The 27,517-nt window shown below is 46.3% G+C and overlaps 1 protein-coding gene across 6 annotated transcripts; it reads left to right on the top strand.

Annotated features, from left to right (window-relative positions):
• Positions 1 to 27,194, top strand: LOC133367180 (protein KHNYN-like). Of its 6 annotated transcripts, none has more exons than XM_061591085.1 (8): positions 1 to 108; positions 11,919 to 12,214; positions 14,269 to 16,088; positions 17,793 to 17,923; positions 18,928 to 19,024; positions 22,449 to 22,556; positions 23,680 to 23,781; positions 25,684 to 27,194. In XM_061591085.1, exons 2-8 carry the CDS (start codon positions 11,996 to 11,998, stop codon positions 26,003 to 26,005), a joined length of 2,799 nt encoding a protein of 932 aa, XP_061447069.1. In that variant the 5' UTR covers positions 1 to 108; positions 11,919 to 11,995; the 3' UTR covers positions 26,006 to 27,194. The 6 variants fall into 6 exon arrangements, with proteins under 6 accessions (XP_061447069.1, XP_061447070.1, XP_061447067.1 ...); XM_061591086.1 differs by lacking the exon at positions 1 to 108 and adding an exon at positions 7,880 to 8,106; XM_061591083.1 differs by lacking the exon at positions 1 to 108 and adding an exon at positions 8,270 to 8,564.
• Positions 27,195 to 27,517: the final 323 nt, after the last annotated feature.

The following is a 27,517-nucleotide window of genomic DNA, read 5'->3' as shown; positions in this document are numbered from 1 at the left end:
GGAATTTCCCAGAGAAAAGGAACAGCGACAACTGTCTGTCTGGTTCGGTTTGTCACTTGGTCGGCGCGCAGATGAGCGGGCATTCCGAAGAGACACCAGACCTCAACGGTAAGAACGCTGGCCCGGTTTTGCTGCTGAAAAGGTTGCCTGTGCTTTTGTGATCTTCCCAGCACCGCTCCATCATTTCAGGATTGGGATGCAGGCCTGATTCTGATTCGAGGCTTTCCCCAGAGCTTAGTTTTGGGAGCCTGTTTCCAGTGCTAAGGCAGGAGAGAGAGAATGAGAGAAAGAGATTCTGTGCATGTGCAAAGCGCCTTTCCACAGGTGACAAACTCCAGAGGAGTAGCCTTGATAGTCTGTTACAGCACAGAGAGAAGAGCCTTACAAGCAGAGATGGGTAACCTCAAGCCCAGGGGCCAACTATGGCCCTCCAAGTATCTCTGTCTGGCCCTTGGGACCCCCCCTTGAGTGCTTTGCCTGGCAGGAATGCATCCTTGAACTTTGATGATGACTCTATATATAGAGAGAGAGAAAGGTAAAGTTTACATTTGGAGATTTTGCCTCTGAACCCACCCACTGCTGGCATGTGGCCCCTGGAAGGGAATGTGGCCCTTGGGCTGAGAAAGTTTACCCGCTTCTTCTTTAAAGTGTCACGGCTTTATTGGGGCAGAAGCCTTTGTGGCTATTGCCCCCCCTTTGTCAGGGAATAGAAGGGCAGATTAAATTTGATTCTAATTGTTCAGGCCTCAATTCAAACAGGATTCCTTCCCCACTACAGGTGTTAAATTAGTATAGCAAAACTAGGGAGACTAGTTACATATAATTACTGCTGTTGTGGATGGTCATTGGACTTATCTGGTATTAGTTAATTCATGGGATTTTGGCCTTACCTTTACTTTTTTCCCCTTTACCCATGTATCTCCCTCCCTGTCTCCTATCTATCTATGTATCTAGAGCCAGTGTGGTGTAGTGGCTAGATTATTGGACTTGGAACTGAGAGACCAGGGTTCGAATTCCTACTCCGCCATGAAGCTCAGTGGGTGAGCTTGGGCCAGTCACTGCCTCTCAGCCTAACCTACCTCACAGCGTTGTTGTTGGGATTAAATGAGGAGAGGGAGAACCATGTACGCCACCTTGAGCTCCGTGGAGAAAAGGTGATATATATATATATATATATATATATATATATATATAAAAAAAAAACAAATATCTATCCTTCCATGCCAGGTGAACGCAGTGGGACTTATCTCTGAGCAAGCTTGCACAGGGTTAGCCTGTTAGTCTTTAAAGTGCCAGAGGCCTCTTTGTTGTGATTCTGTCAGAGTTAACATTTGCTGTGCATCACGGGAATGATTTGTGCTCAAGCTTTGGCTGGTAAACAGCTATGGCCATTACTGTCTTGGGATTGCTTAACCGCCACTGTCCATGCATTTATGGACAACTCTGGATTATATTGCAGTGTGCTCTGTGCGGGGCGACCCTTGAGGTTGGCCTGGAGGCTGCATCTAGGTGGCTTGCATGGGCAAACTTCCACTGGAACATATCATCTCGCCTGCGAGATCTGCGCTGGCTGCCATCTGCTACTGGGCCAAGCTCAAAAGTTTTGGTACTAACATATAAGGCTGTCTATCGCTCAGGACCAGGTGACTTGAGGGACCACCTACCCAGTCGGTCACGTCATTCTTCAGGAGAGTTTCTTCAAGTCCCTTATATTTATTTATTTATTTATTTATTACATTTCTACCCCTCCTTTCTTTTTCCTGATTGAAACCCAAGGCGGGTTACATATGGTTCCCAGGTGGTCTCCCATCCAGGCGCTGACCAGACCTGACCCTGCTTAGCACCAGCATGGAAGGTGGCCACATGTGCCTTCAGACCATCGCCTGTAACTTGGAGCCAGGCTTTCAGTGTGGATGCCCGTTTTGTGAAAAGCATCCGTGTTGAGATATCATAGGTGCCCACTATCCAGAAACAATGGGACTATTTTCCAGGCTATTGAATGCTAAAGCAACATGACTGAGATTCATTAATTTCAATGGGTCTGCTCTGAGTAGGAATTAGTTGACTACAACACAATTAAAAACATTTTGGCAAGCTGGATAGAAAGGTCTGTGCCTTAGGTATTTATTTTGTATTGAGTTTCAACCTATCTTTAGTTGTGTTTTGTACTGCTTGAAAAACTATTTTAGCTGTTTTTATGGTATGTCTATTAATTGCCTATAAAAGGTGGTTCTACTATTATTATTTATTTGATTTATATCCCACCCTTCCTCCCAGCAGGAGCCCATTACTACTACTACTAGTAACAGTAATAATAAAGGCAGTATGGCATAGTAGTTACAGTGTTGGATTAGGACTTAGGGGATCAGAGTTTGAATCAAGTCTTGGGAGCCTCTCAGAACTCATGGGAGCCTCCAGGCTGTCAGTATTTTGTGGGAGAGATTCAAGAGTATCCTCAATCTTTAATTTTACGCATTTAAAAAGTTGATTAAAGTGCTCTAATGCAACAAATCCACTTAAAGAGGATTTTTTGTGGTTCGGAAATTGATTGGGAAATTCATTAAAAAGTGAGGGATGAACTAATGACTAACAAGATGTCTAAACATCCCCCAAGCAGATGAATGCTCATTGTCACATAACCGCTCCGCAGACAAATTAGAATGAATGCTCAATAAAGTCTAACCACCATGTAACACAAGCAAATCAGGACGAATGCTCAATAAACAGGTTGTCTGAGAGGCCCTTGAGAGGCCCTTGACCTAACCAATCATTCAGGGTTGCTGGGAGGATAATGTGGAGAAGAACCATGTACACCACCTTGAGCTCCTTGCAAGTCTGATCAATAAATAACTAGATAAATAAATGCCTACAATTATAACACAAAGTAAATGCATTTATACTGTTGCATGTGCCCCAATCTCCAAGCAGCGTGAGACTTCCAGGGGTGCCAGCGCTTACCTAGGGCTTGGCTTCCTTGGAAAGAAGGTAAGCGGAGACTGTGATGTCTTATAGGCTATACGGTTTATTTACACGTAGCCACAACCTGAGCATAAGACGGAGGGGTTCACAGCATAACAGTCCACCAGATCTTGCTTTTCCATCAGGCTTCTAGGGAGGCATCCCAAAACCATGGGGCAGAGACTCCCTGTCTGTGCTCCTAGTTCCCAGCCTCTCCCAGATTAAACTAAAAACATTTTCTTTGGCGCCAGGATAGAGGGAGGAGTGCCTCTCTCCAGAAAGAGTTCCAATAGCAGCAGAATCTCTCTGTGCTATATTCTTACATATGCTAATGGTGGCCACTTGACAAACCCATTAGCTTACAGGGTAGCTTAACAAAGGGAACTTTCCACTGCAGATGCCACTTCCAGATTCAAGGTTGTACAGGCTCAAAGGGGACCCAGAGAAATCATCCATCTCAGCCCTCAATCAATCAGCCCTCAATCTCATAACAATACATAAGTCTCAGAAACATAGGGAGCTGCTTTATATGGAGTCGGATCATTGGTCCATCTAGCTCAGTGTTGGCTACATTGACTGGCAGCAACTTTCCAGGGGTCTTTTAGTGCCAAATTGTGCAAGAATATTTCAAGGAGAGAGGTGGAGTCCAGCAATTGCCCCCTTTAGTGCCCTAACTGGAAGCTACGCAGAGGCCTGAATCTGCTTAAAAATACGTTGTTATACATAGCATGTGCAAAGTGCAGCAAGTATAATCCTTTAGGTATAGCTGCAGCTTATAAAGAGTTAAGTCCGTGCACGCACAGGTGATGACAGCAATCATCACAGGGAGGGAGGTCTGCTGGGCAGTGCCATAGATAGGGTCAATCTGGTGAGTGGAGGTCTCCAGACATGGGATGGGTAATTCGCTGTACACGAGGCTGGCACAGTAGCTTCTGGCTATCTTGACTGGCTAAGCTATCCCTGCGAAATGATGATCAGGATATAGCCTGGCTTGAGCGTTATCAGGACCAGGGAATGGAATGTAAACAGACTCAGTTGTGGTACTGTGACAGACTGACTATATAAAGATTAATGGAAACCCCATACTCAGTGCTCCCAGGGCATAGACAGAGGAGAGTGTGCAATTTATGACCCAGCTCTGCTGTCTCTGATAACTACTGAAAGGGGTGGGGTGGGATCTCCAGGAACCATTAAAAACGTGGTATTATCTGCTTTTTTGCTTAAGAATAAAGGTTATTAACTAGCTTGCTTGTTGTAAATTTCATTGCCTATCTGAAACCTTTAAAAGAACCATTTGCCAGTGAGAGGGGTGGCAAAACAGGTTTATCGCAGCCTTAACTGGAGATTGAACCTGGGACTTTCTGCATGCAAAATAGATGCTCTACCATTGAACCACAGCCTTCCCCCTGCCTTTTTTTACAGGGGAAATCTGTAACATGCCATATTCATCAATGCTTCCACGTTATTGTTGTTAAAGCAGAGCATGCTTCTATTGTTCAGGGTTTCAGGGTACCACATCCCATTCCTGTTTTGGTTGGTTGGGGAACTGAATCACAAAATTCAGGTAAGTGCAAATTTTGAAGGCCAGCTGAGTTCATTTCTCGTATTGTTTCGGAATGCGCAGATTTGATAGATTTGGCTTTAAATGCAAATGGAATCAAATTTCTCCCCTATCCCTACTTTGAACACTTGAAAAGTGCTTTCTCAGTGTGCTGCAACCAATTCCTGCGCTTCTAGCTTGGCAACACCTGTCCTTACATACTAGAGAGGCACCATCTCTATTGTCCATTTGGCACCGATTGAAGACCCTTTTTCCAGCAAGCCTTTTAAGTCGCGATAAATATATTCAAAAAAATCCCAGTCTGTACTTGTGTTGGATTTGAAATGCTTTTATATATGAAATTGTTTTGTATGGCTTTATTGTGGATGTTAGTATTGTTAATCACTTCAAGATCTTTCATAGAAAGCTATTCACAAATGGAAGTAAAATAAATAAGTTTGTAAATAATAAAGGCATCCAGGGCAGAAGGTATTACTTTTAAGATAATGCAGGGTCTAACGAAGGTAACTATGTGACAAACGGAAAGCACTCTGTCCATGCTCAAGCATGCTCCTGAATCTCATTCTTCCCTCATATGTCCCAGAACTGAACCCTGATGCTGAAAATAGTGTCAGGGGCTTAGTTGTAGCTTAGTTAAGCTACAGCTGTAACATGGGTAACCTACAGAATTTACTCCCACACGGCTATGTTCTACCTCCACTGTTGGAGGCTGTACGCTTATGAATACCAGTTGTTGGGAATCTCAAGTGGGGAGAGTGCTGTTTTTCTCAGGTCCTTCTAGCAGACTTCCTGTGGCCAACAGGATGTTGGACTAGGTGGGCCTTTGGCCTTGATCCAGCAGGGCTCTTCTTACGTTCTCAGGTTAAGCCCAGAAATAAATGAGTGCCTAAGTCTTTGGCTAAGTTTGCCTGGTAAAACTGGGGCTGTTTGGGTACCGCACCAGATTTAACAGCAGGGACTCTCTGTCTTGGCTGAAGAATCTGCTCCTGTACTACATAAACAAGGTGAGAGGGGGAAACATTATTGCGCGGTGCAGGGACGTGCTTTTAAAACCGGAACTGTGCCACAGCAAGCCCCAAAGTGACTGGGTGAAATCAGCAGAGAGCTTAATGTGTCAGAGTTTCCTTTTATTGACTTTTTTTAAAAAGTTAAAACAACAACACCAAAGACAAATATGAAAAAGGCAAACAAGCTCTGGAACCACACCTACCTCTTGGCCAGTTAAGGAATCTGGAACTTCCCCAGTTAGCTCTGGGTCTGTAGGGCAAAGGCATGTATTTGGGGAGGTGTGAGTGTACACGGGTGGAAGCCAGGAGGGAGATGAAAAGGAACAGCACATGCCTACTCATCTTCTCAAACAATTTCTTTCACATTCCTTTTATCAGCCCTCCTATTACCGATGTTCAGGTGCAAGTGTTGTTCCTTATGTTGCCAAAAAAGCATCGCCCATGTACAAGAGGGAGGTAGCAATAGCATGTTTGGGGAACCCCTAAGGTTGCAGAAGAACAATTAAAAAAAAATTCTAAGGGAAGAAAAACCCCAACACTGCCCAATGAAGACTGAGTGTCCTCAACAGCTGCCTGTTGGGTGTGTGTGTGTGTGAACTGGGAGGAGAAATAGAATAGAGTATCAAGAAGGCGGGCATGGCTGACTGGAACAGCGAACAAGGGCACTCCGCACTGCAACATTTTGTTGCGGTTCCCAATGGTTATTTTCTTCCAAGGGGTCCACAAATTTTAGCTGCCTTTGTTGCCCAACCCAACACATGACCCTACCCCTCCCACAAAGGTTGTGGGCTTGCCCCTGACTTTGGGCTGCACCTCAGGAATGTGATGACAGGTCCGGGACAAGAGCCTGCTCCCCTCCTCAGCTCCAAGCTTGGAGCTGGAGGGCAGAGTGGCCAACCATGCCCGCAGCCTTGCCATGCTTCCATGGTACTCGGAGGGCCCAGGTGCCAGTGTGGGAATGAAATCATCCCCTCCTTACCCCCACCATCTCCAAGGTTGGCAGAAGATTGTCAAATGCAGACAGGGCTGGCTCCAGATTTGACGCATGTGTGTGTGTGATGCCCCCTTGGTATCTGTAGGCTACCAATGGCAGAATGCAGCCGTAGTGGCAGACAGCAGCAGCAGCTCTGTGATGTGCGGTGGTGGGCGGCTGCCTGTGCTCTACCAAGCATTTCCCGCTCTCTGCCCTTTGGTAGGCACACTGAAGGAAAGTACAGAACGCAGCGGATGAAACTCTAGTGGGGCATTAGGTGTTCGGAACGTATGGATGTCAATCCATTATCAGTGATGTTGGCTGCCTATTTGTTTGTGGGTTCAATGTGAAAGTGCTGGTCTTAACCTTTAAAGCCCTGAATGGTTTGGGACCAGGTTATCCAAGGGACTGCCTGCCAGTGGTGTGGCTGGTTTGGGAGGGTGGAAGGCAGGGAGGCCCAACAGTAGGTGGAGCCAGAGCCAATGACAGGGTCAATTAATTCTAGTTTTGTCCCCATTCTCTTCCTTGGTTAGTTCTCCAAGGGCAACATGGAAGCTAAAGAGAAGGTTGACAGGGAATGCCACCTTTTGGAGTGATTGTAAGGAGGGTGAGGAGCTGGCTAACAACAGACTGAAGTTGGTGGGGCAGTGGTCTGTTCGCCCTAATGGATCTGCCTGCACCTGTATGAGCACCTCTGGGTTTTAAGATCTTCAGAAGTCCTGCTCCCTGGCCTGCTGTTAACAGTCTATCAGGGCATTTTGGTGGTGGCCCCGCACCTTTGGAATTCCTTCTCTGGGGTAACACATACTGTCCCTGCAGCATTAGCTTCTAAGAAGCACTTGAAATCAAATTAGATTAAGTCCATGTCTGGTATGTGCTGCTTCCCGAGTGTATTCACGCTGCTCATTAATTAGGGGGGTAGTTTTAATAAATTATTTGGTTTTAATGTTATTTTATAAAACTTTTTGTACCTCACCTTAGGAGGGCTATGACCAGAAAGGCAGGTAAGAAACTGTCAGGATTGGCCAAGTGGCCTCAAGGTGCTGCATTCAGGTTGCAGTCACCCCTGAAGTCGTGGGTTTGAATCCCACTTCTAACAACAAATTGCTTGGGGAAAGGCCATAGCTCACTGAAAAAGCACATAGGACTCAAATTCAGTCCTTGGCATCTTCCTGCAGAGTGGCAGACAGTCAGCATAGACAATTCAGAGACAGATGGGGTAATGGTGTGACTTGGCAGAACGCTGATGGCTGTCCTGGGGATGAGATGCCTTTAAAAATAACTAAGTAAAAACAACCAATCCTCTCTGCACTTTCCTTTCAAGAAGCTCAAAGCAACTATGGGCAGAAAGATAAAAATTAAAATAAAACCAGCTTTACAGAAAGCAGCAGAATACTACCGTGGGCGACAGGGAGAGCGCTTAATGCATGTGAGGCTCTCTGCCCATGATCAGAGGCTTTTTGCAGCCCCGAGGAACACAGGGAGGCTGTACCTTATACCGAGTCAGGCCACCGGTCCATCTGGCTCAGTACTGTCAACACGGACCGGCAGCGGCTCTCCAGGGTTTCAGACAGGGACTCTTTCCCAGCCCTACCCCGAGATGCCAGGTATGGAACCCAAGACCTTTCGCCAAACATGACCCTAAGGCCCTTTTCAATAAAAATTCTTTCTTCTCCGAGTGTGCCTGTGGGTGCGCGCGCGGAACTCTGCCCACGCTCAGGAGCTGGCGCTCATTACAACTCTTCTCTTCTGGGGAAGGGAAGAGGCCTCTCGGAACCTAACAGGCCCCTCTCGCCGCGCTTCTCAGGGGAGGAAGTTTAAACAAGCTTCGTCCCAGGAAGCTTTTGCAAAGTAAAAACCCTCCTTCCTCCCTCGCCCGAGACGCGCCGCCCAGCAGGGAAACTCCTAGGCTCGTCGGGCGTTTCCGCGTCGCTCCAACATGGAAGCTGAAACCAGAATTCAAAAGCATTTCTAAGAAAACAAAACCAAAACTTGGCCGAGGCCAGAGATGGGATTGGTTGGATCGTCCCTGCCCGGCGGTGCTGGCGCTCGGTTGCTGACTCGAGTGGGTAGGAGACTTGGAGGGCGCCTCCCCTTCGGAGCTGCTGGGGCTGGGATCGGAGGGGTAGGGGGGTGGGACTTGGAGGAGTAAGGAAGGGGTCGTTAAGATCTTTCCCGTGGGGAGGATCACGCGTGGCGTCCCTTCCCCCTCCCCGTGAAAAATGTTGTATTGCGCAAGGGAGTTTTGTGGATGTGAATCTTTAAAAGGAGGAGGGGAATTTGGGGGGGTTAAAGATGGATACTTTTGACGCTTTAGGTGGATTAGCAAGTACGTCGCAGGTGCAGGAAGTGAATAGTCTTCAAGGTGCGGATTTTACACGCACGCAGTGGATTGTAAACAATCCTGCCTCGAACGGTATCCGATGGCCGGTTTCCTAGAGCAAGGCGCGCTCTGTTTGCGAGGCCCTTTCTGCTAGAACAGGGAAGCCATGGGCTGCGGGTGCGTGTTTGTTTTTGTTATATCCGCTTCGTTTCTTTCTCTGTGTTTTCAGGCCCCCCTTCGGTCCAGCTGAACGTTTTGCCAATCCGCTCTGCCGGATGAACGACCATTTCCCACCCCCAGCTTGCTTTTATTGCTTTGCAGTCTCTCTATATAGATGAATTGTTCTCTTTCTGCTGAAAGCATCAATAAAGAGAGATTTCTTACCTTTTTATTTTTTTAAGATTTTTTTTTTTAAAAAAAGAAACCTTTGCAAAACATTCTCGCCTGGATTTCAGCTTTGCATAGAACTGGCTTGTCTTGTATGGCTTTTATTTACAAGCCCCTCCTCAAATATACCCATATATGTACATATTTTTAATATAGTCTGATGAAGTGAGTTCTGGTCCATAAAATAAATGCTGCAATAACTCTGTGAAGGTGCCAGAGAGCTCCTCTTAATATCACCTTTAACAGCCTAATACTTTTAGAAACATAGAACCTGCGTTATACTGAATCAACGTGTACGGCTATCTGGCTCAGTAGTTCTCCAGGATCTCAGATGGGGGGGTCTTTCCGAGTCATGTCTGGAGATGCTGAGACCTTTACCACTGAGCTACTGGCCACCCCCATTAATTTGTAAGCAAAACCATTTCTTATAATAGTGCTTCTCCCCTCCGCCCTCCCCGTCCCTCTCAACTATGTATTTTTTGTTCATATTAAGAATACTTTATTTGCTGTATTTGTTGTCTTGCTCTTATCTCTGTTTTATCCTCACAACAACCCTGTGAGGTAGGCTAGGTTGAGAGAGTGAGTGACAAGCCCAAGATCACCCAGTCAGTTAGCTTTGTGGCTAATTTGAACCTGGATCTCCCGGGGCTTAGTCCAACACACTGAGCAGGACACCAGCCTTTCTGAACTGTTGGGTCCTCTGATATTGTTTGACTGCATCTCCCTCGAGCACCAGCCAGCATAGTCAATGGTCAGGATGGATGGGAATTGTAGTTCAAGCAATATTTTGGGATCCAGAGGGTGGGAAAGGCTGCACTACACCACACTGACTCTACAAATAACCTTTTTCTGATCCATTATTTTCCTCCCTTCTTGCCATTGTAATTAATCTTATTTACCCCTACTGCAGCCCTGCATGGTTGATCATTAATTAACAATCCTACTTTACACAGTGGTGGAATGCGAGAGCAGTCTTCTGTTTACCAAACAATTAGGTAGAATACTGCTGGTACATTCTTCCTGTACCTCCACTTCCACTTATATATCTGTAAGCAACTGGACTAGAAACTTACTTAATCCCCGCCCCCCCCCCCCGAGTTCCCTGGGAAGAGGAATTGATTGTTAAGCCACTTTGAGAACTGTAGTTCTGTGTAGGGAAATAGGGATCTCCTAACAATTCTCTGCACCCTTTGCAAAGTACAGTTCTCAGGATTCTTTGGGGAAAGCCATGACTGTTTAAAGTGGTATCATAGTGCTTTAAATATATAGGGCAGGTGGGACCAATGTTTATATGGGTAGCACATTAGATCCATAGTCACCACTGGCCCAGCTCCCTTTCCCTAAACTTCTCACCTTTCATTTTGGAATTAATATGTTTGGTCCTCCAGATTGTGGAGAGGTAAGTAGAAAGGTGGGTAAGCTGAAGTCTACCCAATTACTCCCTACAAAGGGAAAATACTCCCACCTTCTGGTTTTTGGGCCAATGGCTACAAAGGCACTGGATTGATTGACAAAGCAATAGGCATTTATTTTTCAATTTTATAAATTTAAAGTTGATTTTGTTTATGTATGCATTTAAAAAAAATATTGTTGACTAAACCTGTTAGTGTGGTGTAGTGGGTTAAGGTGTTGGACTACGACCTGGGAGACCAGGGTTCGAATCCCCACATACCCATGAAGCTCACTGGGTGACCTTGGGCCAGTCACTGCCTCTCAGCCTCATGAAAACCCTAGTCATAGGGTCGCCATAAGTCGGAATCGACTTGAAGGCAGTACATTTACATTTTTTAAACCTGTTCGGTATCCACTAGCAAACACTCTTCCACGCATTCCATGTATTAAGTGTGTTGTAGAATACTTAATACTATAAACTAAATCTTAACCATGGTTTTATTTCTGCAGTATGCAAAGTGTCCTTTGTATATGTTGCTCTCACGCTGCCCTTGCATACTTCTTTTTTTAAAAAACAAAACAGCAACACATCAGACCTCACTGTCTCATAACCCAGGGCCATGTCAGCTCCACGCTTAAAAACAACTTAAAATTCTCCAACAAAGAATGCCACATCTTCTGACCTGCATAAAATGTTCAAGTCGGGGAGGGGGGCCCTCTTGCACTGAATCATTTCTTCTGCACGGGGGCAGGGCGCTATTGTTGCACAACTCAGCATATATTTTTTGGTTATTTTTTCAGAATTTATTCTGAACTTGCCAGCCTTGGGATGTAGGGCAAAGGTGTGAAAGCCCTTGTTCCGAACAACTGAAAATATTAATTCCGCAGATTCTTTGCTTCTGTGGGCATTTCCTGGTCACTCCCAAACATATAGCCATAAGGACTAGAAAATTGCCTGCTTTGGAAGAAGAGAAGCAACAAAAAAGTGAAGACGTAGATGCCTACATGTATCTCTGTAGCCATAAGGACTAGAACCTTGATTGTTTTATAAAAAGAAAATCAATGGTGTTTAGGAGGCTGAGTCTTTTTCTTCAAACAGTACCACGTTATGTGTTTTTCTGTGCACTGACTGAATCATGTCTTGTGCTTAGCCTTGCTTATGAATGTTGTGTTAATGATTTTCTCTTCTGCTCATCTCTTCTGCTTTCTGCCAGGTGCCTCCCCCTTTACTTGTAGGAGCTCACCTGTTGCATTACCAAGCTAAGGTCTCATTCAAAGCCTTTTTTTCCCTCCCCAACCTGTGGTTTCTTCCCACAGCTCATTAGCCACGTAACGGCCCGCCTCCTCGCTGGAACAGCCTGTGACATCCCAACAAGCAGTTGCCATCTCCCACCATGCCGAGCGGTGGCAGGACCCTGGACGAATTTGCCGTCTCTGAGGAGGCGCAGGAGCTGGTCACCCAGCATCGTTGTAGGATCGAGCACCTCTTTGGGGTGGAGCTGAACGTCCTGGGGGTCCTGGGGTTGGCGCAGAGCCCCAACAGGGAGCCCCAGGGACCGAGAAAGATCTGGCTGCAGCTGCAGGGATGCAGAGAGAATCTGCACAGAGCGAAGGTACAAGGGGAAGAGTGGGAGGGTTGGGGGCGGGTCAGGGCTCTGTGGGTCTCCACCAACGAGCCTTTGGAACCCAGGATAGCCGCCACCCCCTGGGCTTGCTCTAGCTCTTGTTCAAGAAAACCTCCAGCCCATCTGCCATAGAGGAACATAGGAAACGGCTATAATACTGAGTCAGATCATTGCTCCATCTAGCTCAGGATACCCTGATTGGCAGCAGCCCTGCAGGGTTTTAGACAGAGTGTATTATCCCAGGCCAAACTGGAGATGCCGGGGATTGAACCTGGGTCCTTCTGCATGCAAAACAGATGTTCTACCACCGAGCTGTGTGGTTCTTCCTAAAGTAATGTGGCTACAGATCAGTGTGTGAAGCAGCCTTATGTTGACTTAGACCATAGGTCCACTTTGCCCAGTAATGCCTTTTCTGGCTGGTAGTGGCTTTCTGGGGACTCAGACATGGGTCTCTCCTAGGTGCCTGCCTTCTGAGGTCCTTGAATTGGAGATGGCGGGGACTGAACCCGGGGCCTTCCGGATGCAAAGGAAATGCACTGACGGCTGAGCTATAGCCCCTCTCCAGTTGGCACTTCCTTGTAAAGAGCAGAAGTGGGAATTGTGCCCTGCATGGGGTTGCCACCGTGGCGAAACTCCCTTGTAAAGATCGCAGCGTCCAGCATTGTCTGAGCTCCCCCACGCCTTCAGCTGCTCGTGCCAGGGAATGGAATAACTCACTATGTCGTAAAACCACCTTGTTTGGTGTCTGTTCTGAAATGTTTATGTGTGGGTAGGAGGGGGGAAGGGGAGCTCATCATGGGGATGCCATTTTCTAGCCTAACAGTGCATTCCTATAGATGTCTGCTCAGAAGTAAATGTCACTGAGTTCAGTAGGGCTCACTCCTCGGTGAGTAGATAAAAGAACACAGCCTGAGGGCTAGTACCTTTAAAACAGAGCAGACTTTTTGTGAATTAGGCATCACAGGCCTGCCATCTGTTCACTGTATTCGGATTAGGATGATTTGCTTTTTCGGCTGCAAGAAACAAATGCCACTGTTCTTCTAAAACTGTCCAATAGCATACAATAGATGATGTGGATTTTCCAGAGAAAAACTGTACAGAGAAATTTCCTGGTGCCCTAAACTGATTTATTATGACTTGTGTCTACAGTGCAGTCCTATACGTCTCTACCCGTGTCCAGTAGACACGTATAGGATTGCATGGTACATATAGGATTGAGTTCAGTGGGACTTCTTCCCAGGTGCTTGAATATAGAATTGCAGCCTTAGTAAACAAACTTTTTTTTTTAAAGTGTGCCATGTTCATTTTACATGCTGTTATAAATGTGTCGGATCATAAGGGAGAGGAGGCTGTTTGCGCTTGTACCCTGCTTGTGGGTTTTCTAGAGGCATCTTGTTGGACTCTGTAGGGCCGAGGGTGAGGAACCGCCGGCCAGGGGCCAAGTGTGGCCCTGTAGGCTTCACCTGTTTGGCACTAGGGACTCTCCCTAGGTCACGCCCCCTCTTCCTGGGCCATGCTCCTCATTGGTTCTGCTTCATGCACATCTCAAGTGCTGTTGTCTGGCTGGAATGTGTCCTAGGACTGTAGTAGGTCATCTTCGCTGTTGCAATTGCAGGGAGGTTGCCAATAAGAGAGTGTGGCCTTTGAGCTGGAAAAAGTTTCCTTGGGCCTGCTGAAGGAAAACAAGGTGCTGATCTAGCTAGTCATCTGGTCTTATCCAGCCAGACTCCTCCTCACTCTGTACAACTGCATCATCATCATCATCATCATCATCATTATTAGCATTATTATCATTATTATTAGCATTATTATCAGCATTATTATTAGCATTAGGATTTGTTAGTTGCTTTTTTCCAGAAATAGGACTCAAAGCAACGTACAAAAAGGAAAACAAAAACACACTGTATATGAAAAAGCTTACAGCAAGTCAAACAACGGCAAAAACAATTTCAAGTGAAATAATAAAACAATAATAGAGAAAAAACAAATGGCAAATATAACAGCCATTTATCACATGTTATTTTATATGCTGTATTTTCCAGGAATACATCAAAGGCCTGTGTGCCCCAGAACTGAGCGAGGAGGTTTACTATCCGAAAGACATGCAGTGCATATTTCTGGGAGCCCACGGGTTGTTCTTGGACTGCCTCACCCAAGGGACATCTGCCAACCTTACCTTCCTCCGCCCGGGCACTCTGTTGATCTCAGGCTTGGCTGAATCCTTCGTCATGGCCCAGAGCCGGATCCAGGAGTTTGTGGAAAAACACCAGAAGAACCCTAGGCTGCCGGAAGAACAGGAGACCCAAGTCAAGCGGTCCTTCCGGACGCTGGTAGAGACCTATGATGACAAGCATGCTATGGACCTCTTGATTCTTCCTACTTCGGTCAAGGAGGAGTTGCTCAGTCTGGTGAAGGAGACTCAGGAAGACAACAGGGAGCCAAGGAATGGGTGTTGGACACCACCCGGCTTTGAACAAGACCGTTTGGTGGGCTGGGAGACAAAAGTGGTGGTTGGTGGCAGTCCTCAGTCTCCTAGTAGGCTGCAAAGTACCTTTGGGTTGCCCATGAGGCTCAGTAGAATTCGAGAACAGAGCAGAACCGGACACTCTACTGTCGACTTGCCTTCAGGCTTTCCTGGGCCTGAAGAATCTCCTCATAAGTCTCAAGAATCTACACAACTGCAGTACTCTGCTAGGACTAACATGCCTGTCACAGTTGGTAGGCCTCAAGACCAAACTCTACCTCAGGTGTCAAGGGTTGACTTTCCCAGAGGCTTTGCTGGGACTGAATTGCTGGCTAGCCCTCAGGACATCCTATCTGGCTTGAATGGTCCTCAGGGCTGGTCTGAGGTGACAACCTCCCCAAGGCCTGAACTTCCAAAGAGTTCCCCTAAACCTATTCCAAATGCAAAGACTCGGATTCTTCCTAGCTACGGAGACCGAGCTGATGCTTTGCAGAGTAATCACGAGGAGCGGAGGAATGCTGTTTGTGCAAGGGAATCGAGCCCTGTCAGCTTGCCTGAGGAAACTAGTGAGGAGGAGCCATTGTCAGATGTCCTGTTGTCACCGTGGACGGAGAAGGAGTTCAAAATGAGGCTAAATTTCTTTAAAACTATGGGCTATGAGGAACGGGTAGTCAAGAAGGTACTTTTGGAGGGTGGGGTACAGGAAGCACCTTCAACTATTCTGGACAGAGTCCAGATGGCAGAGGCATCCCAGAAAGAAAGGGTTGTCCTCCCTCAGAAGGAGCCTGGGGGAAGAGAGTTCTCTCCCTCTCCATCTGAAAAGATCCAGGATGAAAAAGAGTATCTCCGGGAACTCATCAGAGCAGCCGCCGCCAATTGTGGTCACTTACCAAGCGAGATCCCTACAGAGATCCCTACAGGAGCTCCATTGGCAGGTCTGCTGAGGCGGCTCAACGAGAAAGGGGAACATCAAGATGAGGCTGAGGGTGTGACAGGGGCCTCGGCAGCAAAGGTGGAACATGGAGGACAGCTCGGTGTCCGGAGGGCAGCCATCTTGAATCCGGGGGAATTTTCACAGCAGAGGCCTCCTCAGGAGCGAGGGAGGAACAGTGGGTCCCCTTTCCATGAGGGCATCTGTGGGTCACCAGTTAACCCAGAAAGTGCTGCTTTCTCTTCTTCCCCCAGCTGTAACTTGTTCTCAGCGTTAGCCTCTGAGGAGAGCCAGTCGGCAGAGAGTGCCAGCCTAGGGCCTCCGCTCCAAGGCTCTGTTCCTACGGTAACTGGAGCCCAGCGCTTTGAGGAGGCCCTGCAGACTCAGTTCAAGCTCAAGTTGGCCAACACGCCAGGAAAGAAGAACTTACGGATGATCATTATTGATGGTAGCAACGTGGCCATGATGTGAGTGTGGGCTGGGGGGCTGGGACGGAAGGATCCTGAGCAGGCACTCTTCCTTTTGGTATAGCCCTTGGTCTGTGAGCTTGTTACAAACCAGAGGTAGCTAACCTGTGGCCTTTTTTTTTGGATGTTGGATTCCAACTTCCTTCAGCCCCGGCCAACATGGCCAAAGGATGATGGGAGTTGTAGGTGTCCAATTCTGATTTCTGTGGGTTAGGATTAAGTGTAGTTAGCATACCACAGGCCCTCTGTGGTGCAGAGTGGTAAGCGGCGGTAACACAGCCGAAGCTCTGCTCACTGCTGGAGATCGATTCTAACGGAAGGAGGAAGTTGAATCTCCGGTAAAAAAGATCGAGGTCCACTCAGCCTTCCATCCATCCGTGGTCGGTAAAATGAGTACCTGGCATATGCTGGGGGGTAAAGAAAGGCCGGGGAAGGAACTGGCAATCCCACCCCATATATATGGTCTGCCTAGTAAACGTTGCAAGACGTCACCCTACGAGTCGGAAACGACTCGCACTGTAAGTGCGGGGACACCTTTACTTTTACCTTTAGCATAGTTCAAATGTAACTAAACCTTTGGCCCTCTAGATGTTGCTGAGCTATAATTCTCATCAGCCCAGCAAGCATGGCCAATGGCTAGGGAGGATGGGCGTTGTAGTTCATCAACATGTGGAGGGCCAAAGATTCCTCACACCTGCTGTAAACCATGGTTAATGTCTGTAAGAAAAGGAAAGGGGCAATCCACTTTGAAGAGGGGAGGAGGGAGTGTACATTCCCGAGACTAACTTGTGATCGGGAAACCAAGTCACAGTAACATCTGAATCAGAGCTACACTTTGAAACGAATGCAGAGAAAACATCAGTAAAGGACAGCCTTCCAAATCTGGTGGCCTCCAGAAGATGTTGGATTCCAACTCTTATCATCCCTGACATTTGCCATGTTGGTTGGGGCTGACGGGAGTCTGTAGGGCAGGGTTGGGAAAGGCTGTTGTAGGCTATCCCATTTTGAAGGCCCTAACAGCCCCAGTTGTATGCTGCAGCCAGCGAATCTGTTCAGAACTTTTCATGTATATCGGGCATGGGGAACTTGTGGATCTTCAGATGTTGGGACTCCGGCTGTTATTATTCCATTGGCCATGCTGGCTGAGGCTGATGGGAGTTGGAGTCCCAACAACATCTGGAAGGTCACAGGTTCTCCATCTTGGAAATACATATTTTCTGTTATGGGAAAAATACATTCTTCTAGGCATTCTGCCTCGGCTGACCAAGGAAAAGCTCTTCCACGTTTGTGGCTCATCAGCTTTCTAAAACAGGGGTTCCCAAATTGCGGTCCATGGATCGCTGGTGGTTCGCAAGCTTCGTTCAGGTGTCTGTAAAAATACAACTTTTTTTTTTTTAGAAAATGGTGTGTCTGTAAAAATACAATTAAAAATAAGACACACAGTGCATTGCCATTGCTCAAATGGACAGGAAAATCATTAAGTGGTCCACCAAGACCTTCAGCAATTTTGTAAGTGGTCCGTGGGAAAATAAGCTTTAGAACCACTGTGCTAAAACATGCTGTAGTGCGAAGTATTTCCTGTTGCGCTTCTGGTTTCCCTTGCCGGTGTCCCTGGGGTAACCCTTGGATTTACCTAAGCGATTCTTCCTAGAGTTGAGTGGAAATAGCCCCTGCCCATTTGAGTGCCACCTTCTGTCCTCATAGGCACGGTCTGAACCAGTTCTTCTCATGCCGGGGCATTGCTCTGGCCGTCCAATATTTCTGGGACCGTGGACACCGGGAAGTAACCGTCTTAGTACCTGCGCACCGGATGGAAGAAGATTCCAATGTGAGAGGTGAGAGACTGAGGGCTCCCACTTGATGGATGAGATCTTAGCCGATTCGTCATTCATGTTTTGTTTTTTTAAAAAAGCAACCCGATTAACTGATTAAATTGGGATCAATCTGCATGTGATTAAGAAAGATGGGGAAATTAGCTTTTAGATGACATGTAGACAAGTAGCAGCAGAGCCCCATCGTAAAAGAGGCGTTCCCTCCTATGTGGAAGAGACGATAGAATGCCTGTTCTAAGATGGTGCCAGATGCACCCGTTGTAATTTTGGGTGCATTGTAAGTATTTTTGTTAAAAATAATGGAACTTTTTTTAAAAAAATCTGCTGTCAGATAAGTCAGCACACCCTTTTTATCAATGAACCTACTTGCTTTTATCGTCTGCGAGGATGAAGATCGTGTGGTCCTCCAGTTGTTTTTGGGGTCCAACTCCCATTGTCCCGAACCATTGTCCCTGCTGGCTGGGGCTAATGGGAGTTGAGAGTAAAGAAACATCTAGAGTCGGAGTAGCCACTGTGGTGCCCTCAAAATGTTTTGGACTACAGCTCCCATCATCCCTGGCTATTGGCCATGCTTGCTAGGGCTGATGGGAGTTGTAGTCCGTCAACATCTGGAGGGCACAAGCTTCGAGAAGCCTCATCTAACACAATGCAGTGAACACCTACTGAGGAATGAGGTTCATAGGAATCAGTGGAATGTCCTTCCAAGCAAACATGGTTGAGGTTGGGCTGTAACTGCTGCAGCCCTAGTAAGGAATGAGTTCATGAATGTGATGTTGACCTCTTGGCTCAGCCTTTCCCAACCAGTGTACCTCCAGATGTTGTTGGACCACAATTCCCATCTTTCCTGACCATTGGCAATGCTGACTGAGGCTGATGGGAGTTGTTGTCCAACAACATTTGGAGGCGCACTGGTTGGGAAAGGCTGCGAGTCCATTCATTTTGTGATAGCCACTTTTTTTTTCATTCCTCTTGTTGTTGTTTTCCCCTCTCTCTTTCCCCAACCACAGAGCAGCACTTCTTGGTTGAGTTGCAGAACCTGAGCATCCTGTCTGTCACACCGTCGCGCAAAATAGATGGGAAGGGCATTGTGCCCTACGATGACAGGTCAGCACAGCTCTCTGAACAGTTAGTAGTCATAGACAGTTTTCCATGTGGAACTTGGCACACATTTGCCCGTCTACACAGAGTGCCTGTTGCCTGTGTGACCAAACCCCCTGTCTTCCCCTGCCATTGGCCTACCTTCTGTGAGGTCATGAAATACTCGCAAATGTTTTAAATACTGGTGCAGAGAGGATGGAATGCTGGAGCCCAATGCAGCAGCTGTAAGGGAAGTGAAAGGTTTCTTTGGGCTGGTAGAAAAAACCTTACATGGAACCTTCAGACTACAGTTGCTCCTAGGAAACTTGGAGAGGAAGGGGACTTTACATTTTTTAACAATGTTATTTGAATTCTTCAACCTGTCTACGTCTTGCAGACGTGCATCTCTTTGCTTATTTTACATCTCTTAACTCTCCTACAGGGAGGAGATGTGATATATTCTGGGACTTCACTGCACCCAGTCAAATCTCTTTTACACAGAATCCAGCTTGGGTTCAGAATTGTAATGGGTTGTATCCTACTAAGTCTTTCTCTAGTTAACGTTTACAGCATGCCTCTGAATACCACTTGCTGGGGATCACAAGTGGGGAGAGGGCTCTTGCACTCAGGTCCTGCTTGTGGGCTTCCCGTAGGCATCTGGTCGGCTGCTGTGGGAACAGGATGCTGGACTAGAGTTGGCCTGATGCATCAGGGCCTTTATGTTCTAACTCAAGTTAGTCGTTGATTTCCACGAGTGGACGACCAACCTTACGGATTCCATTCCATACCAGTCCTACTCAGAGTAGAGCCATTGAAATGAAGGGACACGACTGACTTAGGTCCATTAATAGCTTTGGGTACAACACTAATGTTTTTAGTGCATGACGTACACATGGTCCTAAGGCTAAGATTCTCTGGATGTCAAATCCTCATACCAAATTGCATGCTTTTAGCATGCAGGTTACAAGATCACAGACGCTCTATCCAAACCCCTCTTGAGATAGTGATTGGAATTCTTGGGGAAAGTAAATTCACAATCTCAAGTTTTTAAGATCTGCATGGTTTTCAAAAGATAAAAAGGCTCTGAAATGTTCCCCAAATCTTGTTTTAGGTCTAGGGCTATTTTCTGATTACTATCATTCCCTCCGCTTCTGATGCTCAGGCCGTGCGTGCATGTAGCCAAAGCGGCATCATCCACGTACAACTGGGTAGGCATCAGCAGTCAAGTAGGAACCTCAAGGTTTGCAGAAGTACCAAAAATCTGTACGGGGGCAGAATCCTAAATGGAGTAGGGTAGGGAGAGACAACAGCTCAATGAGAACTGAGTGGCTGTGGAATGCTGCTGAATACTGTGGAGGGATGGAATGGAGCACTCCACGCTGCAACATTTTGTTGCAGACCCCACTTGTTAGTTAGTAAAAGCATTTCTATCCCACTTTTCTAGTCACTGAGAAATCCGCAAGGTGGCTAAAATTTAGGTAACTTTGCAGCGTAATCCTGTGCACATTTACCCAGAAGGAAATTTCATTGCACTAAGTGGGGTCCAGCTCCTTAGATAGGGTTGCTTAGGACTGTGCTGTTGGTCTGTTTTTTGTGTATAAACGATGGCTGATTGGTTAGCCAATTCAGTTTGCATCTGAGTAAAAAACAATAGTTCTGAAGCAAAATGCATGCTTCAGTTTATTTATTTATTTATTAGATTTGATTAGACGCCCATCTGGCTGAGGTTAGTCTGCCATTCTGGGCGACGTGCAGCAAAACGCAAATACAGTTGTTTGTAATAGGTAGCATTTTAGAATTCTTGAGGCATTCCGTGTGTGAGAGTGAGTGAGAAAGAGACAGGAAGCCCTCTTCTAATATGGCCATCTAATCCTTGCCATGTGTTTTAGTAAGTAACCTGTGTGCATGTTTAAAGATCTGCCCATATTTTTTGTCCATGGTTGGGCAGAATTCAAGGATCTCCTTTTGTCTTTCGTTAGAACCCCCAAACGCCCACCAACCAGAGCGTGGTGCATATGAATGGCTGGGGTGGGGGGCAGAGCCATATGCAAAATGGTGGCTCAAGGAATGGAGCCAGTTTTCTGTTGCATCCCCGTGAGCCCCTTCACTGAGACGGCCTACATATAGAAATGGGGTTCTGCATCTGTATCACTACGGACCGAGAACTCTTGACGGCTGACCTGGGCAGGGAAGGTATGAGACTCTTTGTTGTTGCTGCTGATAAAACAACTGGCAGTTAGAGACCTTTCCTCATCTACTGCAAACTATCCAATGGTCTGCCAGTAGATCCCAATCGACTGCCTGCCCAGCCCTGAATTAGTTGATCAAACTTTCTCTATCCACCCATTTAGTTGATCAAAGGATTTGATCTCCTCTAACCAAACAGTCGGTCAAACACCGCTGCTTCAGTTTTTAGCTTTCCATTCAAGCTGAGCAGGTTTTTTGTGGTGGAACCTGATGAAAGCCTCCTTTTTCTTTTTTAAAATTTTTTTGCCTCAGCTTGGACCTTCCCTGGGTTTTCCCCCAGGTTGGGCTTTCCAGATGGCCAATCACCGGATATTGTGATGCTTTGATGCGGTCACATGAGCGAAGCTTTGGGACAGAAGTAGGAAATGACTCTGGCAGCAGATGGGCCCGGGGTGGGGGTGGAGAATGGCAGGCATGATTTTTGAGTCATGGTGTAACTGGCAGATATGAACGGGTGGTTATCCTAGAAAGAAACTGAAGCAGGTTGTGGCTACCGAGACAGAGAGTGATATTCTGAAACTAAATACCCAGATTTATTAATTTACTTTCTTATATTTTTATTCCCCTCCCCCATTATGTCCTCATGACAACCCTGTGAGGTAGGTTAGGTTGAGAGAGTGATTGGCCAAAGGCCACCCAGGAGGCCAGGTCTGGGGAGCCTGTCGCCCTCCAGCATCTTATTGGACTATCCATCCAGCACGGCCAGTGGCCAGGGATGATAGGCATTGTAGTCAGCAACATCTGGAGGGCCATAGGCTACCCATCTTTGCAGTAGGTTTTGTGGTTCAGCGGGGATTCGAACTCTGGTCTCCCTGGTTGAAGTCCAACTCTCTGGTCCCTACACTTCCCTGGCATACATGGAGTGGATGTTCAAAGATGAAAGTATTCACAGTAGGTTTACCTTGGGCACCATGGAATCTTACAGGTTCTTCGTAAAATGTTCATACTTTCTCAGTGAGGTCAGTAATGGCAGGCAGGCTTCCCTGAAAAACAGCATTGGCCTTTGCTCCTGATTTCCCCCATAACGAGCGCCTGTCCCAGAATCCTTTCCACGTGCTATGCCTCCTTGATGTGCAGAGATGAATGGTTTCCTGAAAGTAGGAAGTTTACCGCTAAAATAAAGGTAAAACCCCCCACACCCTTATTTAACATCTCTACTGGCATTTTCTTTCTTTTCCACCCCCCCCACCCCCATCCTGTCCAGGTTCATGCTCAAGCTAGCAGAGCAGACCAACGGTGTTATTGTCACCAATGACCAGTTCCGGGATCTTGCAAAAGAGTCAAAGAAATGGGTCAGAATCATTAAAGAAAGGTGAAGTGGAATTTGGGGATGGAGAGGCCTTTATTTTTTAAAAAATATTCTCAGTGGGCTGGAGAACTTAGGTTGCTTCTTGATGTGCAGCTTGGGAATTGGGTATATCAGGGAGGTTGAAGTACTGTACTCAAGAAGGGCTGTAGCTCAGTGGTAGAGCAACTGCCTTGGAGGCAGAAGGTCCCTGGTTCAATCCCCGGCATCTCCGGGTAGGGCTGGATGACACTCTTGCCTGAAACCCCGAAGAGCCACTGCCAAACAGCATGATCAGTGTTGACTCTGTGAGGCAGCTTCCTAAGTTCCTATGTAAGAATCAAGTCTCGGGACCATTCAGAGAAAGTTGTGTGGTATAGTCCTCTTGGGACTGCACCACCTCAGATTGCTTGTGGGGGAGTTGCACAATTAAACGCTGATCCATGTGGTATAAAAAACCCAAATGAACTTGCCGTCTGTCAAATCCTAGAAAGCTTGTGGGAACAGTATGCCCATTTCTGTGTCGCTCTTCAAGCTTTCTATATGCCAGGAGCTTTTTTCCCATAAACAAGAATCCTGTGACCCTCCCGATGTTATTGCATTCCAACTCCCATCAGCCCCAGCTAGCTTAGCCAATGGTCAGGGATAATGGGAGTTGTATTCCAGTAACATCTGAAGGGCCACACATTCTCCATTCTTACCACAGAGGGATCATTCAAATATGCATCTAAAAAAACCCAAAACAGTCCAGGAAGGACTTCGGTCATGTGATTCCCCCCCCCCAGTTTACACAGTGGTGAAAAAATAAAAACATCAATAAAATCAAAATAAACATAACTTCCTGTTCCAATGTAGTTGTTGCCATTTGGGCTGCCTGAGCTGTAGAAAAGAGACACTCTACCCCTGTATCTCTATGGTACAAGCCTTTTCCTCGCTGGCCGCCAAAATGGCTGCCTTCAGCAGGCAACAGGGAGTTCCCATCAAACTGCATTGGGACTGGGCCCCTCCCTTGGCTGAATGTGTCCCATTGGTCCTTACCCTAGGCAACAGGAAGTGTCAATCAAATTGCTTTGGGATTGGGATTCTAGAGACAGCCCTCAGGACCAGGCATGGGTGACCCTTCTTGACCCTTTCTTTGTGTACCATCCAGCCTGCTGCAATACATCTTCGTGGGGAACATTTTCATGGTTCCTGATGACCCCTTGGGACGAGACGGACCCACCTTAGCGGAATTCCTGAAGAAAACCCCCAGGTACCTATTTACGCTTGGAACAAATCAAGCTGAGTTGGACTGGAGAGGGCACTTAAGAAGTTAAAAGAAAACAGATCTCCATGGGCTGGGGGAAGAAGCTATCCAAAAATAAACAAAAAAACCACCAAAACACACAACCTGTGTGTGCATGAGCAGGTTCAGGACTGCAAGACATATTGCCATTGATGGCGATAGTGCTCCACCTTGTGGCCAGATATGAGAAGTGTGTGGATTTGGGCCTGTTTTCTGGTTAAATTTAGACCTCAAAAACGAACTTGGGAGAAATGATACTCAAGCAAATCCTTCTCACTTCACGTTGTCTTGCAAAAGGATTAAAATTTTATACTGGCCTCACAAATGAACTACAAAAGTTGCTAGTCAGTGTCTTCCTACGGTAACCATTTGTAGTTAAGCAACAGCCCATGGAAAGAGGAGAACCAACAGTCCTCCATTCCAGAGCTTCCTTTCCTGATCTTCTGAAGATCACAGAAGGAAAGTTTCTGCAGCCACGTGTGCCCCCCCAACCCCATCTGGAGGGTCAAGTGGGGGCTCCTGAATAATGTGGGATGCAGGACTGCTGGGGGAGGGAGCTGCATTGGGGCGGGGATGAGAAACTCCTGTGAACTTCAAGTTAACTTACCTTAAGCTGATATTTATTCCCCTTAGGTGACAAGGGGAATGGAGGGCATAGAATCATAGAATAGTAGAGTTGGAAGGGGCCTATAAGGCCATCAAGTCCAACCCCCTGTCCAATGCAGGAATCCAACTTTTTTCAAGCCCAATGTACCTTATCCTAATTTAATTATGGGTATTCATGGATTTAGAGCATTTGAGGGGGTGGGGTACAGATCTAAAGCATTGTAAGTCCAACACTGCTGTTTTTAAAAGTGACCAAATAGACAAAAAAATTAGTTTTTCCTCTTGAGAAGTGCCTCTGGGGAATCGAGATTTTATTTTTATTTTTAAATTTGAATTTTGAAGATTTATTTACTTAGTGACATAAATAATATTTCCTTAATGCCAAAATGTTCATATTTTATAATGCAAATTTAAATGCTTTATAATAATAGCTTACTGTGCAATCCAAACCCAAGATCCGCCAGGTTGAGAGAATTTGGATTTGGCAGATCTTGGGCTTGTTACCTGTGCAACTCCCTCACCCCAGCTGGCATAATTTCCACCAGTGAAAGTCCCCAAAAAGGAGTGTTCTGGGGGCAGAACAGGGCAAGGAGACACTTACACCCCTTTCAGCTCTGTGGCATGAGCTAGCAACCTGGTGGAACCCAGCAAAGGCGGGTGTATGTCAGATTCTTCTTGAACAGTTTCGAATAGATGGAACTTACACCAGTGTAGCTTATGCTGGATTTCTGTAGTTAGGATTGTTCTGTTAGAATCTTAAGAGACATTATGCAAAAAGAAGAACTGGAAGGTAAACATATTCAGTTGTCAATCTGTCAAACTTTTATACAGTTAAATAATGATCAGGAGGCAGCTCTGGGCCAAGAGGAACCAAAGGGCATTTAGTCCCGGGCAGGCCGATGCAGTGGGCCTAGCTTTCTCACCTCTCTGCCTGAGGTGGCCAGGGGAGGCAAACGATGGAGGCAATTCTGGGAGGAGGGGAGATGCTAAATGGCCGTTGGGCCAAGGCAGGCCCAAGAAATGGCCAATGATGGAGACAGTTCTGGGAGGAGGGAAGAGGAACTGGCAGCTGGCCTCGATGATGGAGAGGGCCTCTCACTCTCTTCCCTCACCATCAGATGCACCAAAGGTTCTCTTCCATAGACGTGAAAAGCTCTAATTCAAAGTTTTATTTCCACCATCTAAACCTCCTCCTTCCTGTCCCTTTCCAAAATCAGAGAGTGAAACCCTGAAACCCTTCCTGCTTTATATCCCCCATTGCAGGACCAAGGCCCCAAATTGCCACACCTTCAGTGGCCGGCCTGCACCCATGCCTGCACCCGCAGGCCTCACCTCACAGACGGAGGTCCTTCAGTTACGAGACAGGAAGCTGCCTGGTGGTTTGCTTGGGGATCGAAGGAAGAGTCAACACAGCCCGCCGGAAAAGGAGGCCCTTCGGCCCAAGGAGGAGACTGAACGGCTGAGGAGAGACCTTTTAGAGATCTTTGTGGGCCACGACAAGAGGGTTGATTTTGTGCTCATGCGGAACCCCTGCTGCCAGGACCTCAACAAGCTTTCGGAGGCCATCCTCAGCCTCAGTTTCTGAGCCAGCAAACTTCAACAAAGAAACTTCAACAGAGAAAAGGGAGTTTTGGTGTATCTATCTACGAACCTTCTTGCAGGATGGGCTCGCTCACTGGTGTGATTGGTTTTTAGTACCACCTGCCGCCGAAAGGGAGAGATGCGGAAGAACGTTTTGCTGCCTAACACTGCTGTAGTAGAAGTTTGTAAAAATAACCCAACCCTTTAGTTCCAAAACGACGGAACCACTGATGGCACCCTCATTAGCCAGTAGCAAAAATTCTTCTCCTTTCCAAAAACTCATGCACTCAGGGTTATGTTACTGCACAGAGGGGTAGCCAGTAGTGGTGCCTTCTGGATGGATGTTGTTGGACTACAACGCCCTTCATCCCCGACTATTAGTTATGCTGCCTGAGGCTGATGGGAGTTGGCGTTCAGCAATGTCTGGAGGACAGCATGTTGGCTATCCCAAGGCAAAGCAATACACCCCTGTGGTTCATGATAGGGGAAGTCTTCACTGTGAAATTAATTGACTGAACTGTCATGGTCTCCTCCCACTACCAAGGAATTGTGGGAATTGTTCCACAAGGAGGATTCCTAGCAGGATTCTCAAGCCTCCACACAATATTACCATTCCTTGGATCTGTGGGATAATAGCCATGACAGTTATACTAACTGCAGACCAATTTAGGGAAGTTTTAGATGTTTTAGGACTAAATAAATAAATAAATAAACTCCTTGGAAAGCCTTAACTGCCTTCCAGGTGATAGAGGAAATTGCCATTTGGCAGGGAGGCAAAAAGGAGACAAATTAAGAAGCAAACACTATTTTAGATGATGATTTAGGCTGAACAAGATGCTGTCACATGAACTAATTTACGTTTTAAATAATTTGTCCCTTAAACATTGCTGAGCATGGTTTCCAGATTTTAAGACAGTAACAAAAACTAATTTTATTTTGAGCTTTTAAAATCCAAAATGTAGATTGCAGTGGACTATCTCGGTGTGGGATACTAAATCATTAATTTTTAAATATATATTAATTTCCTAACAAAATTGAAAGGAAAATTATTCTCTTTTACATATAAAATTGCAAAATATCCAGATTTCCAATCAAGGAAAAGAAGAAGAAATGTTTGCTTTTTAGTGATGTAAAAAACTGGACTGTTTTTAAAAACTGAAAAATAAATCTGTTTTCTTTTGACCAACATTCACTTACGAAATGATGGAATTTGGCAGTGAAATTTTATCAGAGTAGCAGCCTTGTATCCAGTGTTGCTTGGGAATTGTAAGAAACCAAAAAAAATCAGTGCAGTTTTGAAAGGTTCAGCCTGCCATCTTCAAAATGGCATCCAATTCTGTGCAAACAGAGACAAAAACCCTCTCCTTGATCTGTGGAATGATCATGCAAAATTTGGTTACAATATCTAAAGAGGTGTCCAAATGCATTGCAAACAACTTTCTAAACAACGTAATTGGAGAAGATATCTGCGCTATATATTTAAAGTACTGTTATGCCACTTTTAATAGTCATGGCT

The sequence above is a fragment of the Rhineura floridana genome, chromosome 11 (genome assembly GCF_030035675.1).
Source record: "Rhineura floridana isolate rRhiFlo1 chromosome 11, rRhiFlo1.hap2, whole genome shotgun sequence".
Classification (NCBI taxonomy): domain Eukaryota; kingdom Metazoa; phylum Chordata; class Lepidosauria; order Squamata; family Rhineuridae; genus Rhineura; species Rhineura floridana.
The sequence above is the reverse complement of the archived record's forward strand: the minus strand, read 5'-3'. Positions and strand labels throughout refer to the sequence as shown.

Excerpts from the sequence above, each read along its gene's own strand:
- LOC133367180 (XM_061591085.1), top strand. The coding sequence starts at position 11,996 with ATGCCGAGCGGTGGCAGGACCCTGGACGAATTTGCCGTCTCTGAGGAG. Across the intron at positions 12,215-14,268 it reads AGAATCTGCACAGAGCGAAG|GAATACATCAAAGGCCTGTG; the intron begins GTACAAGGGGAA and ends TGTATTTTCCAG. Across the intron at positions 23,782-25,683 it reads TTCCTGAAGAAAACCCCCAG|GACCAAGGCCCCAAATTGCC; the intron begins GTACCTATTTAC and ends CCCCCATTGCAG.